The sequence below is a fragment of the Lactuca virosa genome, chromosome 2 (genome assembly GCF_052849685.1).
Source record: "Lactuca virosa cultivar CGN04683 chromosome 2, Lactuca_virosa_CGN04683_v6, whole genome shotgun sequence".
In the NCBI taxonomy this organism is placed as follows: Eukaryota; Viridiplantae; Streptophyta; class Magnoliopsida; order Asterales; family Asteraceae; genus Lactuca; species Lactuca virosa.
In genome coordinates this window covers 275,344,410-275,362,699 of record NC_136427.1, presented here as the reverse complement: position 1 = coordinate 275,362,699, position 18,290 = coordinate 275,344,410, and the positions used below count along the sequence as shown (strand labels likewise).

The 18,290-nt window shown below is 36.0% G+C and overlaps 2 protein-coding genes across 4 annotated transcripts; one reads left to right on the top strand and one right to left on the bottom strand.

The window, feature by feature from the left end:
* The first annotated feature begins 8,098 nt into the window (after nucleotides 1-8,098).
* On the top strand, nucleotides 8,099-10,424 carry LOC145161139 (uncharacterized). 3 transcript variants are annotated; one of them, XM_079080591.1, is made up of 8 exons: nucleotides 8,099-8,279; nucleotides 8,365-8,581; nucleotides 8,725-9,118; nucleotides 9,192-9,329; nucleotides 9,538-9,697; nucleotides 9,773-9,923; nucleotides 9,991-10,137; nucleotides 10,224-10,424. In XM_079080591.1, exons 1-8 carry the CDS (start codon nucleotides 8,134-8,136, stop codon nucleotides 10,422-10,424), a joined length of 1,554 nt encoding a protein of 517 aa, XP_078936717.1. In that variant the 5' UTR covers nucleotides 8,099-8,133. The 3 variants fall into 3 exon arrangements, with proteins under 3 accessions (XP_078936717.1, XP_078936718.1, XP_078936716.1); XM_079080592.1 differs by having other exon boundaries at nucleotides 8,362-8,581; nucleotides 9,201-9,329; XM_079080590.1 differs by having other exon boundaries at nucleotides 8,362-8,581.
* On the bottom strand, nucleotides 10,404-11,972 carry LOC145161140 (V-type proton ATPase subunit G 1-like). Its single transcript, XM_079080593.1, has 4 exons — nucleotides 11,814-11,972; nucleotides 11,039-11,144; nucleotides 10,791-10,891; nucleotides 10,404-10,706 (listed from the first exon to the last, which is right to left on the bottom strand). The coding sequence occupies exons 2-4, from the start codon at nucleotides 11,127-11,129 to the stop codon at nucleotides 10,563-10,565; spliced, it is 336 nt and encodes a 111-aa protein (XP_078936719.1). The 5' UTR covers nucleotides 11,130-11,144; nucleotides 11,814-11,972; the 3' UTR covers nucleotides 10,404-10,562.
* Nucleotides 11,973-18,290: the final 6,318 nt, after the last annotated feature.

Here is an 18,290-nt window from a genome sequence, read left to right as displayed (position 1 = left end):
AAGGCACCAATGTCGGCCCATGATTTATATGTTAGGATGCTTGATGTGTATGTGAATCTTGCATGTGTTGTGTGATGGTATGCTTACCGGGAAAGGCCTGATGCCATACGGGGCCTGATGAGTATATTGTATGCTAGTTATCAGTATTTGTTTTTATGCTTACCGGGCGAGGCCCGATGCCTGGCAGGGCTCGATGACTGTATGGTATGCTATGGTCTTTGTGATTATTGCATGTGCTAGTAAGACTATATATTTATATGATTATATGGTTATATGATTATGTGTGTATCGGGCGGGGCCCAATGTCAATCGGGGCCTGGTGATTGACAGATCTGAAATCCGAGCGGGGCTCGATGTCGGGCGGGGCCCGAAGCCGAGCGGGGCACGAGGCCGAGTGGGACTCGATACCGGGTGAGAACCGATGGAGGGCGGGGTCCCAATATGTGATTTCTTATGTTTGGTATGTGGTATCTTGGAAAACTCACTAAGCTCTGTGCTTACGGTTTTCAGTTTATGTTTCAGGTACTTCGGTTTTCAAATGGAAGAGCTCGGGATGATTGCAGTGCACACAACACATGTTTCCGCATTCTGTGATTTACTCTGATTTGATGATGTTTTGCTAAACCTTGATTATCTTGGTTTTATGGAAATGATATGTATTAACGATTTATTAATCTAAAAACAACAATTTTATGTCATTATGAGTGGGACATTACAAGTTGGTATCTGAACCTTGGTTTGAGGGATTCATACATACTCTCAGGTGTGTCTGAACTCAAACTGAGGATTTGGTAAAGTTTTCAAAAAGAAAAGTATTTTTAAGAAAAGAGTTTTCTAAGATAAGAAAGGGTGTAGTGCATGCAATCAGCCGAGCTCAAGTAAGTTTCTCCCAAAATACTTATACATGTTATCTGGTATGATTTGATTTATGAATTTGTGAATCCCATGCTAGTTAGGGCTAAGGATCTGCTCAGTTTTGCATGGTAGAATGCTAGGAGAGATGCCTTTGTATGCCTATTGTATGAGCTTGTAGACTTGCATGCTAGTTCTGATTAGCCAGTGAAATGTGGGCCTGATATGTGATGCCTTGTAGCCTAGGAAGCATGGGATGCTAGATTGAGCATAGTTTGTATGTGTAAGGCAATCAATAGCAGGAGTGGGAGCTCCTAGTATGAGTTGAAGTATGAGGGATTGGATGCTTGTGGTTATTCTATGGATTGGAGTGCTACTGCACGAATGTTTCTTGCTTTGTGCTTTGTGGAACTCTGAGGTGATGGGAGTTAGCTACTAAGTGAATATGTCAAGTCACATGTGATAAAGGTTGAATAATATCAGAGTGATGGATTTGACCCTATTGCGTAGCTCTTATCTGTGTCCAACCGTTATAGGGATGAGTCTGTTACTCGAAGGATTATGTAAGATTTATTGCATGTGATTGTATTCATGAGGTGGGTGACTAGCATTATGGGGACTTCTTCAGCAGCTGATGGCAGGGTGAGGTCGGGAACCTAGGACAACCTAGGGATTGCTTCAGTGGGTTGTTGTGCTGGGAAGCGAGTATTGGGTGTATGGATTTGAGAAGGTGACTTAGAGGATTCAGGGGGATTCTTGAGGAAAGTACGGATAGGTGTGGAAGGTAATATTGGGCTCGTATTACTGAAAGCACAGGATCTATACTCGAATCGGGGAGAGGCTTGGAAAGTCTAGGAATCCTGTGGGATGAGGATTCCTGGGTATATTCAGATCTTTTGCAATGGCGCCAAAATTTAGTGGTTGTCGAGGCCAACAAAATTAATAACCCTAAATCTTTTACACTAAAAAAGTGTATAGTGGTAAAGGGGTCGAATCCGCGGAGATTGATTCAATTTTATAAATCTATGAAAAATCTATTTGTAAAAATACTTGTAAAAGTTTCCTCCAGTAGGAACGGGTCAAAAGCACCAAGACTGGCTCATTTAGTTAGTAGTAGTTCCGGACTACGGTTCGATGTCGGGTGGGCCCCGATGTAGGTTTATATGCTTTTCCGGATTTCGATTCGATGTCGGGGCGGTCGCGAGGAATGCATGTATGCTTTATGTCTTTGTAATTCTTGCATGTGTTTGTGTTGTAGGTTTCCGGACTTCGGTCCGATGTCGGGGCGGTCCCGAGGAATGTTTGTATGTTACCGGATTATGGTCCGATGCCGGGCGGGGCCCGAGGAATGGTTAAGTGTTTATGTTATATGCTTAGGTCTATATGTATTATTGATTATGCTCATATGTATTCCGAGATGTGCTCGATGTCGGGCGAGGCTTGATGTCGGGCGAGGCTCGATGTCGGGCGGGGCCCGATGCCGAATAGGGTTCGATGCCGGGAAAGCCGATGCCGAGCTTGACTCGACGTAGCAGGGGCGGGGCCCAAGATATGTTTATGTGATATGTGTATGGTATGTGGTAGTTGGAGAGACTCGTTAAGCTTCGTGCTTATAGTTTCCAGTTTTGGTTTCAGGTACTTCCGGTAGCAAGGAGAAGAGCTCGGGATGACTGCAGTGCACACACCATTATGTTTATAGCCTGGGATATTTACTCTGATATTTTGATAGATGTTTTGATATGAGATACTATTACTTATGTTTTTATGTGATGGTTTTGGATAACTATGGTTTTATTTAGTAATTAAAAATGAAAATTTTGGTCATGATTTTTGGGATGTTTCAAGGATTGATCGACAGAAGTGATTTTGAGTTTGGAAATAGATAATAAGATTGGTCAATTTTGAAACGACGAGAACGAGCATATGTTTTTTTTGTGTTATGAACGACGAGAACAAAAGTATGAATCGTGATTTTGATTTCTATCGATCAGAGAAAGGGGAGGAGGAATGATTATTCGGGTCGGGTATTTAGAACCGAATAAGCTCTTATTTGGATAACCCTAACCGAATAACCCGAAAACCGAATAAGCATAATATAGATACCCGAAACCCGTATCCAATTGCTTAGTCGGGCCTAATTCAGTTCGGGTTTCAGTTCGGTTCGGATTTTCAGGCCAAATTCTCATCCCTAGTCATGACGCCCGATGAGCCTTCCGCTTCCGCCTCGCCATCCGACTCTGATTCAGCTCTTTCACCTCCTCCTACCACTAGGTACCTATAAACCTTCTAATTCCTCTCTTCATACCTCTGCTCCCTCTATTAACTTATTAAATGAGTTTACTATTCTGTTGATACTGTAGATACCCGGGGACGATGCTCGTTCGGTATCGCCGACGATGGAATTCTTTATCTTGAACCTAACGAGGATATAACTCGAGCTTCACCTTAAAAGAATGACCATCCATACGGGGAGTTCTAAGGAATAAGGAATACGCCTTGATACCTAAGTTAGTTAGGGCTTTAGTAAGACAGATATAAGAGAGACTATGAAGTAGGATATATTGATGTGTACATTATGCATGACATGAGGATGGATATTTATAGTTTTCGGTGGATGACAAGAGGATATAGGTTGTTTATGGTCCACCACATATATAAAAGCTACTCTTAGGCAATCTATCATCGGGGGTAATGGGATGAGGTCGTTTGTTTTGGGTCACTATGTCGTGTCCAATACTTTAGGGACAGTATGCATAGGGTTTACCTTTGTCCTTTAACGACATGTTTTTGGAAAAAACTGACATTCTCTGTTGTTGTATCATTACCATATTCAACCTCCGGATACTCTTCCGGTATGTTGGGCTTCCAGACCGATCTCTGAGGGATGTAATCCCTCTTCACCGTGGTCTTTAAAATTGCCATTTATTAGTCTTTTAAATGACATGTTTTTTTATCTATCTCTATCTACTCTAATAAATAAAAACCATTTATGTCACTTGTCACATTCTCATGTATTTTGACACATGTAATTTTGTGGTTAATTCTTAGAAGTAAATTTTCACTTGTCATTTTGTGGTAATTTTTTATATTTTTAATTAACTATTCTAATTTGTTTCCTTATATTTTTTATATGTCATTAATTTGTTTCCTTATATTTTCAAGTTTTAATATGTTTCCTTCAATGTATATAATTCAAAATTGACATTTTCTTTCAAAGTTCATTGTCATTTTAGACAAAATGGTCTATATAGGAAAAATAATCAAACTTTGTTGTTTTTCATTGATAAAACTAAAAAAAAAGGTTATATTACCAAAATATAATTATTTCTCGGTGCTTTGTTTTATTAATATAAATTGAATTATTTATTTATTCATCATTTTGTTTGTATATATTTTAAAATTTTACTTTAAAAAATATTTAATGTCTACACATTGACATTTAACATTTTCTTTAAAAAAATATTTAATATTTGTATTTTTATATATAATTTTTTTTAATCAACTCGTGTAGTACATATCTCACATCTAGTTTGATAATACAAGATATTTAGAACAAAACAATAATATAAGATCCAAAACTAAATAAGGCTTTTGAATTCTTTGAGCTTCCCATGACATATAAATAACATGGAACTATGCTACATTCAAACTATTATCGTTGGACTTTTCCATGGATCATTAAGCAAGTTACTAAAACAAAAAGGACTACTTACAACTATACAAGTGTAGCCCCAACACTTCTTGATTTTATTGGCAATTATTGGAAGACCGGACCACCTTTCAAACGTGCGCATTAGTATACAAACATATTCAGACAAATTTATTAGAAAAAAAATCACACGAATTTATTTAATTATTAGTATTTGATTTGAGTTGTTTTTAAATGATTATATTTAGGGTTTGTTTCATAAAAGACTTTGTATTTTATTTCATGTATTCTACAATTAAATTTGTTTTTTTTTCCTAAAAGTAAATTCAAGTTTTTTGTTATTTTATTTTTCATTTAAAAACAACTTTGTATTTTCTTTATCATGTATTCTACTAATTTTTGTTATTTTATTCTTGGAGTCGGTTACCAATAGATAATTCTATTGGCTTTATCCCATAGAAGACTATACATTTTTTTTATATTATGTTTTAGACAAAAAAAAAATTTCAAAATAAGCTCATTTTTTTACATATTCTTTGTTATTTCATTCTTAGAGTCTTTTACCAACATGTATCTTATACCTCACTAACTAATGTATGCCCTAAGCATCAACCACCTAAAAGAAGAAACTATTTCTAAAAATCCAGGATAAACGACACTTATATTATCATAATAAACGAGGGTAGTCTTAGTAAAAGGCAACGAAAGCTCAAAAGAAAAAAGGTTCTTAATCAAACATGTTTCTAAAACCACATTAGCAACACCTTGTGTTGGGTTATTGATGCTTATTACAAAATTAGAAGAAGACATAAACTACGAGGGCAAATTAAACAAAACATCATAAAATAGTTATGGATCTATGTTTATTCAACTTTATGCAATAAAGTTTATAATAATACAAGAAAGATAGACAATTAACTCAACTTGAAGTCAACAAGAAACCAGAGAACTCAAAATAGAGCTCATTTATCGTAGTCGCACCCATTGGTTTCAAACAAGTAAGATTTTATTTTTGTGCTCCAAGCAAAATTTGACCAAACCCTTGTGGAAAGGTTCTTGAGCCGGCAGAGGGAGGATGGAGAAGATGATCAAATTATGATTTCATTAGTTGTCTCTTTTGGTCTTACATGCCTTAAATAAATAACAAACCCTAGGAGTCTTTCTGAACGTCCAACTTTACTGATTTATGGCACGAATTAGGGTGTGCGCGGTGCGGTTTGGTGCGGTTTAGAGTCAAAACCGCAAACCGCACCGCATGTGCGGTTTGAAATATTTGGAAACCACAAACCGCACCGCAAAGGTTGTAAACCGCGTTGTGCGGTGCGGTGCGGTTTGATATGGTGCGGGCGGTTTAGGTGCGGTTTGATACCATTGCAAATAGAATATATATATATATATATATATATATATATATATATATATATATATATATATATATATATATATATTAAATATTTAATAGCCGTTGTTGAATATTAGAGTACATATATGGTTTGGATTACATTGCATAATTAGTTATCGTTCTACAGGTCATCAACTATATTACAACCCTTAACAAATTATACAAAGCAGTTAGAAATATATATGTAATTTGGATCGATAATATATAATTATATATACGTAATTTGGTTCGATTTGTCTGAGTTTCAATGCAATATATATATATATATATATATATATATATATATATATATATATATATATATATATATATATATAACATTGCGGTGCGGTGCGGTGCGAACCTCGAATTTGTAAATGTAAACCACAAACCGCACCGCATAGTGCGGTTTATAAAAATTACAAACCGCACCACAAACGTCAAAAACCGCATTATGTGGTGCGGTTTGGTGCGGTGTGGGCGGTTTTTGCGGTTTATGCGGTTTGGTGCACACCCCTAGCAAGAATGCCATAATTCAAACTTCTACCCATTAATGCATAAAAGTCTTTATCCGTAGTTTCTAGTTATTACATTATTAATTAATAAATAACTAATCAACCCCATTATTTATTTATTATTGCTTTTCAATAGTCAAGTGTGTAACCCAACAGACTAATGTATTTATTAATTGTGTAACTAACTTATTGTGTCGGTCGGTATATCTCCAACACCATGGTATTCGGGCTCGACATGTGTCGGGACAACCAACCCAATCGATGTCAATATACGTGGTAAACACGTGGAAAAAATATTATAAATTATAAGACAATATGAAAGAGAACCTTCAACATAACATGGTGCACACTTTAAAGCTACCAGATGGAATTCACGAGGTGCATATATGTGGAAGCATATATGTTGAACTGCATATAAGATATTCGGTCGAGTGAATGTGAGTTATTGAAGCGTTCCAACACGGCTACGATATAGAGTGACGTTTGAATAGTCCATCACTGGTACTAACTTTTCCCATGTCACTTTCAAATATGTGTGTGATCAGTAAATAGGTATTCTAAATCTTATTTGTGTGTTAATCTCCAACAACTTTGTAAGAATGAGAAAAAGGATAATATGGGTTGGGATAGGTAGGGTTAAGTGTGGGCCCAATCTTCTTTTTATTAAAATTATTACACTTTAAAATAAATAGGAAAACGTGTAAAAAACAAACCAAAATGGAAAGTGAGATATTTCAGTTTGAACTTTGAAGAGAGATCAAATTCACTAGGCCTGGCAATCGTGTCGTGTTCGGGTTGGCGTGTCGCGGGCTGTCGGGTTGGCGGGTCAAAATATGCCAACCCAAACACGACCCATTTAAATATACAGGTCACAGGTTGGCGGGTCATGGGTTGGCGGGTTTGGAACATAAACCCATATATGACCCGCCAACCCATTTATTTATACAGGTTGGCGGGTTTGGAACATACCAGAAGATTGTATTGGCGACTCACGTTCAGGGCTTCACCGCTTCAACCTTTACGCGTCAACGTCGTTTGTGATTTCGATACACGATTTGATTTCGATACCTGATTTCAATCACATAGTAACAGAGGGGAGAGTGGGACTGTGGGAGATCGGGAGACTGGAAGTCTGGAATAGCCGAAGAGGGAGATATACTCATATGTGATTTGATTATTTAGGGCAAATGGTTAAAATGGTTACAGACTTTTCCTTACAGGTTACGACTTATGACCTTAGGCCATCCACACGAGTCAAAATGTCAAAACAATCAAATGGTCTATGAATCAATGGTATATATTATATAATACTTATTAAATATTAATACTTATTACTTGATACATAAATGCATTTAAAAATAAAACAATTTTTTTTATTAAAAATATAAACGGGTTGGCGGGTCAACCCGTTTATTTTTTGAGAAACCCATATATGACCCGTGTAATAAACGGGTTAGCGGGTTGGCGGGTTAAAAAACTCAACCCAAACCCATTTATTTCGTGTCGTGTCGCGGGTTGTGTCGAGAATTGTCAACCCTAAAATTCACAATGAATAATTGTCATAAGGGCATTATATGCAAAATTTGAGCTTTATGGACTCAAACCCCAACAAAATGACAAACACAAGGACCAAATTTGTAGTTTTCTCAAAATTATACTACATTCATAGATTCCCTCCCAGATATTTGGCAAAAGCTGCATCTCCGTCTTCTATCCTCCCTTCCACTGATTGTGTTATGAAGATTCAGTATATTCCTTCATCTTCCTATTTGCATCAGATCAAACCCAACCTCCATAAAAACCCTAAAACAAATCCATCATGGACTTCACGATTTCATCAAACACGTAATTCAACACCATTCTGCTCCTACAGATCCAATACGTATGTTGGAATCCTCACTCTGTGATGTGTGCGAAACAATGTTTTTTTTTCCTTAATTTCTGGTTCTTGTTTTCTCGATCAGCAGTTACTATTACGCATATACGACATGCCAACTGCAAGGAGAGGATTCACAATTCAAAAGAATTTCAAAGAAACAGAGTAAAGGGGATGATCCCAGTCCCAGTCTTCCGATTACAGTTTCCGGCAGGAAAAAGGGTTCTGTTGCCGGTGCAGTAGCTCTAATAATTGGTACAAGTATCGGGTCGGGGATCCTTGCTCTACCACAGAAAACTTCTCCTGCGGTAAGAGACTTCCATAATTGCATTAACGAGATCCCGGATGCAGATGCTTTCCGGTGACCCTTTTACATACAACACAGTTTTGAAACCAGATCTTAAACCTTACTTCATTAGTTTTCAATACTTTGAAATACTCTAAAATACAGGGGTTGATTCCAAGTTCAATATCTTTGAGTTTGTGTTGGGGATTCCTGTTGATTGAAGCATTGTTACTAGTCGAAATCAATGTGGGACTTCTTAAAAAGAAGAAGAACATAGTGAAGAATGAGAATGAGTTGGAAGTGATCTCCATTAGAACCATGGCTCAAGAGACATTAGGTGAATTGGGTGGAACCATCGCCACTTTGACCTATGTGTTCTTGGGGTACACATCCATGATTGCTTATGCTTCAAAATCCGGTGAAATTCTTTTCCATCTGGTCAGGATTCCGGAATCAGTTTCCGGGGTTTTCTTCACCATGCTCTTTGCAATTCTCATTTCCATTGGAGGAACACGAACAACAGATCAAGTGAATCAAGTCCTGACAGTCTCAATGATAGGTATTCTTATTATTCTCACTCACTGCTTGTGTATCTAAGTATCTATATATGATGTGCTACAAATACAATGTAGGGTTGTTAGTAGCAATTGAGGTTCTAGCGATCTTGTTTGGAGGGTGGTCGGGATTTGAAGGCAATGGTGATTGGACAAAAGTTCCATCAACTATTCCTGTCATGATATTTTCTTTGGTTTATCATGATTTAGCTCCTGGTAATGATCAACTTTTCTTGGCTGTTTTGACTTTTGACTATTTTTTTTGGTTTACCTCAAATCAACTCTACATGCTTTTACTTCAAATTTTCATGGATGTTTCAACTTATCCTAGTAACTTACTAACTCCTGTCAACTCTCCATGTCTTTGACCATGTAATCTCGTGTATTATGATGAAATCTTGATGGGTGTTTTGACTATTTTCAGTTCTTTGTGCTTATTTGGATGGTGATATTGAACGCATAAGGACTTCAGTTATTCTTGGTAGTATTGTACCTTTGGTAGGACTCTTGGTTTGGAACGCGATAGCTCTTGGTCTCTCGAGTCAAACTGAGCCCCTCATCGACCCAGTTGAGTTGCTCATGAGGTCTCTCTCTCTCTCTCACACATACACACACACTTGACTAAATTCGTTTATATGATCTCAAAATTGTAAATTCAGGCAAAAATGGGATGGAGTTGAGGTCATGGTAGAGGCATTTTCACTTCTAGCAGTTGGGACATCAATAATAGGAACCCTCCTAAGCTTCTCTCAGTTCTTCAAAGAGCAAATAGTCAATAATTTGACTTGGGGTTCTTCATCATCATCACAGGCAAACTCAACTCTATTCCCAAAAAAAAGTCCGGATTTTAAAGCTAAAATCTTGATTTCTCTTGCAGAAATCAAGAACCGAGTTAAGTGGGATGGTGGGAAAGTGGTGGAAAAACAATAGAACCGGTTTCACAGCCACAGCTATGGTTGTTGCTCCATCTCTTTTTGTGTCTACTACTGTTCCAGACGTGTTCTCTTCTGCTACAGACATTGCCGTAAGCTTATGTGTGTGTGTTCTGAAGGTGTTTTTCTGTGTGTAAACTGTAAACTCTTATCTTTTTAATTGATGTTATCCAAACAGGGAGGCTACTGCATGACAATGTTGTATGGAGTACTTCCACCAGCTATGGCATGGGCTATGCATGATGATGATGATGATGATGATGATAAAGGAATATCAAGAACAAGACCAGTCATACTTGCGATTGGACTATTTGCTTGTGGATTCATAATGGAACAAATGTTTATTGATCTATCAATCTGGTGGAATCATAGTGTATAAAAAGTATGCAACCATAGCATAGTTTCAAATACAAGTTGTAGATGTAAAATCTCAGTCCATAATGAAAACAAATAATGTTACACAAGCAAAAAAGATTGAATTTTTGTTCAAGAACACATACTGCAACTGCAAACTTCATTAGTATTTTACGGAGGTGATATGCTTCAGAAGCATCTCAACAACATCAAGTGAAATCCTATCGGCTTCTGTTTTGAGGTGTTGAATCTTTTCATCTGTTTCCTTCTCCAGACGTTTCACATTTGCACCCGAGTCTCCACTTGACTGTTTGTTTCCCATGAGTTAAAAAAAAATGGTTGTTTTTGGTGTTAAATGAATGCTTGTTTTGGGATTTTAAGTGTCGCTTACCTCAGTGAGTTTTCTTTGATAATCAGCTTCCATTTGAGCACGAAATTCAGTCACCTCCCTCTCAGCCTCTTCTTTGGCTTGTTTTAGTCTAGCCAACTTTGCTGAAAACAGATCAAAAATTAGATCTCATGGTGTTTGTTCTAGAATCAAAGCTTTATTTTGACTTTTGAATTTTGAAGTCAAACTAGTAGTTGACAACAAAGATCTCAATCAAGGAAAATGGTGAAAAGAAACCAGAAAATACAGACCATTTCGGGCAGCATTCACGATTTGTTGAGCTTCTTGCTCTGCTGTTAACAGTAGTTGGATTCCATTTTGGCCCCTGTTCCCACCATCCATATTTGCTAATAATCTCTACACACCAAGAAAGTGCGACATTAGATTAATGTAAAATTACAAAACTATCCCTAACTTTAATCAATTTGTTGCAGATATTCAACCCATCAAAATCGGGTTAAAACCAATCAAACATATTCAACCCATCATCAAAGAACACCACCAGATAAATCATCACAAATCCTGTTAGCTAGAAGAAAACTTACATAATTGATGAGTTCTTTTTAATTGATTAAACCCATGATCCAATTACTTATAAGTTCTACGGAATCATTGATGAACAAGCTCGCTTGACAAATTTAAGTAACCAAATTATATTCTATCGTTTAAAAGTAGTATCATCAAACCCGATCCAAAATATGGTTAAACCGATAGGAGTTAGACATATTAGCCACACAAATCGAACTATAAAGGATAATTTTACAAGAAAATTGCACAGAGATCGTTAATTAACAATCTGTATGTTCTAATATTCAACTGTTATCGCACTAAATTGAAATGAACTACCAAGAAATCAGGGTAAGATACGTTTATCGTAGATTAAAACCCAGATCAAGCAATATTACTAATATTCAGAACTTAAGATCATGAACAGAGACAGCAAGCAATGTTGATCCACAAAGCAGAAAAACAAAGAAGGGTGAAAGATTTGGGGAAAACATAGAGAAAGAAGGTGCGAGAAGATACCTAAAAAAGGGAAGATTGGTGTAATGATTTATCAACCAAAGGGAAGATGGTAATGAGGAGAAGTCGATGACGGAGATCTTGTTTGCTATTTTACCTTTGGGAGAGTTTTGATCTGATAGAGTATAGAGTTGGACTCCTCTTTCTTTTCCCTTTTTTATTCCCAAAAAGTCGAAATTTTATCAACCAATTGACCTATTAACGAATTTTAGGGTAATTGTTTACGTGGAATTTTATCTTCGAAAACTATCTTTAATCACAAATTTTCAGATATAATAACCTAATGATTTAGCAAAAATCATCTTAAAGTTATTGGTAACAATTTTTTTATATAATAATAGTGAGCCTATTATTATATAAAAATTAAAATTAACGAAAATCAAATGTGAAGATTGAGATATAGTTCTTTCAAATTAACAATAATTAAGTTAATTATAATTTTGACTCGTAGTGCTTAAAAAGTTTGTCTTAAAAACCTAATATACACAATACAAAAAATGATAAAAACATGTCATCTAAAAGTCTAAGGCATGTGTGGTGTTATAGTTTTTATATATAGTAGAAGTATTTTTTATGTTTGTGCATGATATATATATATATATATATATATATATATATATATATATATATATATATATATATATATATATATATATATATATATATATATATAATTTTGACTCGTAGTGCTTAAAAAGTTTGTCTTAAAAACCTAATATACACAATACAAAAAATGATAAAAACATGTCATCTAAAAGTCTAAAGCATGTGTCGTGTTATAGTTTTTATATATAGTAGAAGTATTTTTTTTTTGTTTGTGCATGATATATATATATATATATATATATATATATATATATATATATATATATATATATATATATATATATATATATGTTCTATGGATAACAAATAACTAAGACAACATATGTTGCAACCAATAATTAAATGACACGTGTGCATTTCTTTATTCACAAGTAATGTATTATGGAAATTATTTATGTAATTACCCTAAAATGATGTGTTGTCATGTTTTCATTGGTTCAAATATGTGTTGCCATAATTATTCATTTATATATAACCCTTCCCTATATATATATATATATATATATATATATATATATATATATATATATATATATAAACCTCAATTTGTCATTGGGTTCATCAAGATGACCGGAAACGCCGAACCCATTGAAAAGGGTTTCAAACAATTCGCGACACGCATCGTAATTAAGGTGCTCTAAGTCAAGAATGAAAGGAATCGAGGCTTAATATTTGTGATGTATATGTCTTTTCTGAAGTAGTCGGGGGTAGCCATGGATCTTTAGCAATGATGCAGGAGAAAGAAGGATGAAAAGAAAAAAATGGTCGGTGTGATGGATAGGGTTGAAAATGAAAAAGAAAATATGATTTTAGAAGATAGTTGAGTGTAACGTCTGTATTTTTCGTTAGACAAATCATCCTCATGTACGTTAACGAATTAATATAAAATTTTATTATAAATAAGAAATATTATTACATGTTGTGTGTTTATGAAGTGTTATTTGTATATAATAGTGTATTTATGATTATATGGACAAATATTATAACGGTATATTTTGTATAAAATACGGTTAAAACGTAACGAAAAAGCTAAAAATAATTATTAAAAATAAATATTTAGGATGAATTGGCTAAACGAAAGTAATAGTATTCGTCAATATGAAATTATCGATATAAAAAACGCCCAAATCTGACTTCATATGAGAAAATTATGATTTTTCGAAGTTTCGATTTCGACACGATATGCGTCATAAAAATCAAATCGAAAATCGATTGCTCATTGGACAAAACAATTTAAATGAAAGTTGTAGTGCTCTTCGATACAAAAGTATGGATAAAAAGAACGTCGAAAAGGGAGCTCGTATGAAGAAGTTATGAGTTTCACAACATCATTTATAGTGTAAGTCCTCTCTAACCATAAAGTGAAAAATAAAATATGAATTAGCCGATGAAGTCAAAATGAAAATTGTAGTACTCATCGATACAAAATTGTGGATATAAAAACCATCGAAAATGGAGTCTGTATTCGAAAGTTGTGATTTAAAAAAAATTTGGACGACCCAGATCACACCACGTGGCACCGCGGATGGCTGACACATGGCACAATATGATACCACCCTTCCTCCCCACGCCTTGAAACCATATGACGACATGTGGAATAGCACGGCGTGCCTCTTTGAATTCCCTATAAATACCCTCATTTTCTTGTTCATTTGTGCACCAAAACCATCCAAAACACTCCCAGTTAAACTTTCTTGAACCCTCGAGATCCGATTTTAGTAGTTCTTAGGTGTTAGTGGTGAAACTCTAGAGCGCCATAGACCCGGAGAAATAGAGCTTTCGGTTTCGAAGTTCTACTCACACGGTTTTTGGTTTTTTGCTAAACAACTTGTAAGTTGAGTAATGTTTACCATACTTTAAGTATAACTTATATTTATGTTTGTAATCACTATTATTAACTTATAAATAAGATTTATCAGTACTACTAGTCGTTATACTGATTGATCTATTTACGAGAATAATGTCTAGGCCAGATTTGTGAGGTTTTTAAAGTGGATTTTCCAAACAGTATATCTTTATATGTCAAACGGATCATACCTCTGATACGATCTTACCTGGTTGTTTCTTATCAGTTATAAGTCAGTATTCGTTTGGAATTATTGATAAATCTGAGAAACTATAATTATGATCGCGAATAATATAAACGATGATTGCACGTAGTAATATTTATATATAGGTCCTTTTAAAAGAAAAGGCCGAAGTGTATTTCGGAGCGCAGACTTAACTAAAAGTAATTCACCTTTAACCAAACGAGCGTGTAGTTACTTTGAAGAGCATAATTATAATAAAAGTGTTTATCGCTCAAAGGATTAATTATATATTAACCGTTTACTATATGTATTTTTTGTGCCGATTTAAATACTTGAATTATAATAGTATTGTATGATCAGGGAACTTTATTTAATGTCGATTTCTTTTATTATAGTATTGTTTAATTATAAATTAAGGCTTATAAAGGATGTTTTAGTTTGAAGTAAGTTAAATAACTGAATAGACTCATAGTTGGGTAATGTGTGAGATTAAAGTGGAGCGTAATAGTTCTCCTCCTTTTAGACAGCCAGAAATGGTGTGTCTGATTCGGAAAACTGGCAGGTATAGACGGTCTTGTGAATTACGTTGCTAGTGTGGACTTATAACACGTAGACGTAGATAAAATACCAAATTTATCAAATACTTTGAACATTGGTTGCCTTTAAATGACTTACATTGGCCAATGACTCCCCTAGTTGTGTAGTCAAACAGTTACTCAAACGATTTATCATGTAAAGTGATTCTTCCAGATAATCGTTGAACTAGGATGTGTAAGAATCAATTGGACTATGTATGTATGGGTAAATTATAAATATTTACATTGGATTTATTTATTTATATTGTTTGGAAATGTTTGTTTTGCAGGATTGTTAATATATTTAATATCATTAAATTATTATGGACTTGAAAACCCTATGTATCTCACCATGTTTTCTTAAACCTTGCGCACACAATTTATATGAATCACAGGTAGCAGAATTAAGGCTGCTGGAAACTAATTAGGATGCCAAGTGAAATAAAAGAAGAGTCTGTAATAGTTTTTACGACATCTCCAATTTTCATTGTCCGAAAAGACCTTTTTATTTATGCTTATTTTAAATCAGAGTGATCTTTATAAATGTGGAATTGGTCCCGTAAAAAGTATTTCCGAAGAAAATGTTTTCATTGATTATTAAAACTTGAGATGTCATAACTGATATAAAACATAAGCATAAATGTAATCATTACAGGCCTTACAATAACTTATTGCACTAATGACATATACTCCTTGAATCTCTCACTGGGTTGTGCCTTCATACCACTACCTATGATACAAAAAGACTGAATGGGTCAAGTTTGGGAGCCTAGTAAGCACATACGGTTTTCAATCCACAATATTGTAATCATTTAATTTTCACATTAAAAAATCAATCTCGATTACTAATTCCCATTATTCTTACTCTCTAACCCTAACACGCTAAACTCAAAAGACCTACCCTAAGGATCTCTATGAGTAGACAATACTACTTTGGGGATTCTGTAGTAATATGTGTCAATAAGGCAACCCTGAGGGGGATAGAGTACCCAAATGAACAACTTTTTTTCCCTGAAAAGTATGATCATTAAGACCTACAGGTGATGAACCTGCTAATGTTCCACCGGACTACCTAGAATAGTCAATTGTTGTCACCTATACTGTAACATCCCGAGATTTTACAGGTATTTCCGAATCCTCTCTTCTATTATTATTTTGTCATTTTAGTTCCTGGGGTTAGAAGAGTCGACCCATGAGAAGTCTAAGGGCTAAAGTTGCAACTTTGGGATCAAGAGAGTACGCTAAGCGTACATAAGCGTACGCTGAGCGTACTAGGTGCGCCCTAGTATGCTGGGCGTACGCTTGTGTACGCTGGGCGTACACTTGTGTACGCTGGGCGTACTCACGTCAGGTGGAAACCCTAATATTTAGGGTTTGGGTGCTATATAAACAACCTTATGAGCTCATAACCCTCCCTTACCTCAGCCTCCACTGTTTAGAGCCGTTTTCCCCAAACCCTAATCATTTCCTTGAGTGTGTGAGCTTATAAAGTGTATTTTGAGTAGCAGAAGAAGAAGGTGTTGCATCAAGGTGTTGGAGAAGGAGATCAAGCTTGTAGATCTGAAGTTGTTTGGTGCCCTAGAAGCTCCAGAAGTTCGGGATTTTTGGTGAGCCAACGATTCGAAGTTTGATTCTTCAGTTCATAGCGACATTGCGAGGTGAGTTATCCTCAATATACTAAGGGGTCTAAGGCACCAAGGCCGGCCCATTGGATTTGATATCCCAGTAGTTGATTACGTGTTGAGTATGAGTTAATTATGCATGCTAGTTTGCTATGCCAGTTAGGTAGATCTGTAGGACTACCTGTGTTACTGTTTGATTATCCGTATGTGCAATTAGTTGTATATGTAGACATGTTGTGTGGGTAGGGTTGAGGTTGCACTATCTCGTGCAGCGACCAACAAACCCTGGAGTATGCCAAATATGAGCTGAGGGCCAGGAAGGCATACCAGACTCATACTGAGGAGTCATTAGCATACTAGATATGAGCTGAGGACCAAGTGGTATGCCAGACTCATACTGAGGACAAGTCAGTTATGTTTCAGTCGTAGGACTTCAGGGGGCAAGCCAATCATAATCTGTGGGCTCGAAAGCAAACCAGACTTATGTTGTGAGCTCGGAGGCAAGCCAGATGTGAGTTGTGGGCCCGGAAGGCAAGCCAGACTCACACTGTGGGTCCAGGAAGGGTAATCCAGTATGTAGAGCTGTGGACCCATTACATGTTGTTATTATGTATTGTTTGCTATGTATCGGTATATTGGGGGAACTCACTAAGCTTCGGGCTTACAGATTCAGTTTTGGTTTTAGGTACCTCAGATGATCGCGGGAAGGCAAAGGCGTGATCGTACAGCTCCTCACATTTTATTACTATGTTTCTGGGATACTCTGGTATGGAACTATTTTGAAAACAAATTTGTAATAACTATTGGCTTTTTAAATGTTTTAAAAGTTTAAATTTGGCTTGATTTTTATGGATGTTACAAGTTGGTATCAGATCCTTGGTTTGAGTGAATTGGAGGAACACTCGTGTGAATCCAGTCTCAAACTAAGGAAAATGTTTTCAAATGATTTTTAGATGGTTTTCAAAATAAGAAAAAGAGGATGTAGAGTGTACGATCAGTCGGAGCCAGTAAGTAGACCCCAAAATACCATACAAGTTATCTGATATTGTGATATGTTAGAACAACATGCTAGTGATAGGCTAGGGATCTTCAGGAATTGCATGATATAATTGCCTGATTATATGATGCCTGATAGCCTACGGTTTTCCTTATATGAGATTGACATCATTACTGTAGTTACTTAGTGTATGCATCACGGCCGTACATAATTAAGATCTTATAGCCTGAGAATGTTTGGTTTGGCCTTATTTCCTGTTCTTGTCTGGTGAAGGGCTTAGGGTAGGATCAGGTATTCGAAAGTCTATAGGGCCCAGCGTTACGTATGACTAGCATACACTAGTGTTGCAGGGTTGGTGGAAGTTTCATGGATGATTGACTTGTGCGAGGTCAGTAGACCAGTTATGAGATATTTAGCCTTCCTCTAGGAGTGAGGACTGAGCGCATGCCATGCATATGTGTGTTGTTAGGGCGTTGTGATGATACTTGAGACAAATATGGGTAGGTGTGGAAGGTAGTATGGGTCCGTACTACTGAAAGCACAGGACCCATACGCGTAGCAAGGAAGTCACAATCCCTAGGGTTTAGTTGGGAGTTGGTTCCCTATTGTTTATGCGGATTATCTGATATCTTCCTGGTGTATTTTCAGTA

Bases quoted from the DNA above. Each gene is read 5' to 3' on its own strand.
- LOC145161139 (XM_079080590.1), top strand. From the start codon at position 8,134: ATGAAGATTCAGTATATTCCTTCATCTTCCTATTTGCATCAGATCAAA. The intron at 9,698-9,772 runs GTCTCTCTCTCT...TTGTAAATTCAG, and splicing joins CCAGTTGAGTTGCTCATGAG to GCAAAAATGGGATGGAGTTG. The intron at 10,138-10,223 runs GTAAGCTTATGT...TTATCCAAACAG, and splicing joins CTTCTGCTACAGACATTGCC to GGAGGCTACTGCATGACAAT.
- LOC145161140 (XM_079080593.1), bottom strand. From the start codon at position 11,129: ATGGATGGTGGGAACAGGGGCCAAAATGGAATCCAACTACTGTTAACA. The intron at 10,892-11,038 runs GTCTGTATTTTC...ATCTGTTTTCAG, and splicing joins CGTGAATGCTGCCCGAAATG to CAAAGTTGGCTAGACTAAAA. The intron at 10,707-10,790 runs GTAAGCGACACT...GGAAACAAACAG, and splicing joins ATCAAAGAAAACTCACTGAG to TCAAGTGGAGACTCGGGTGC.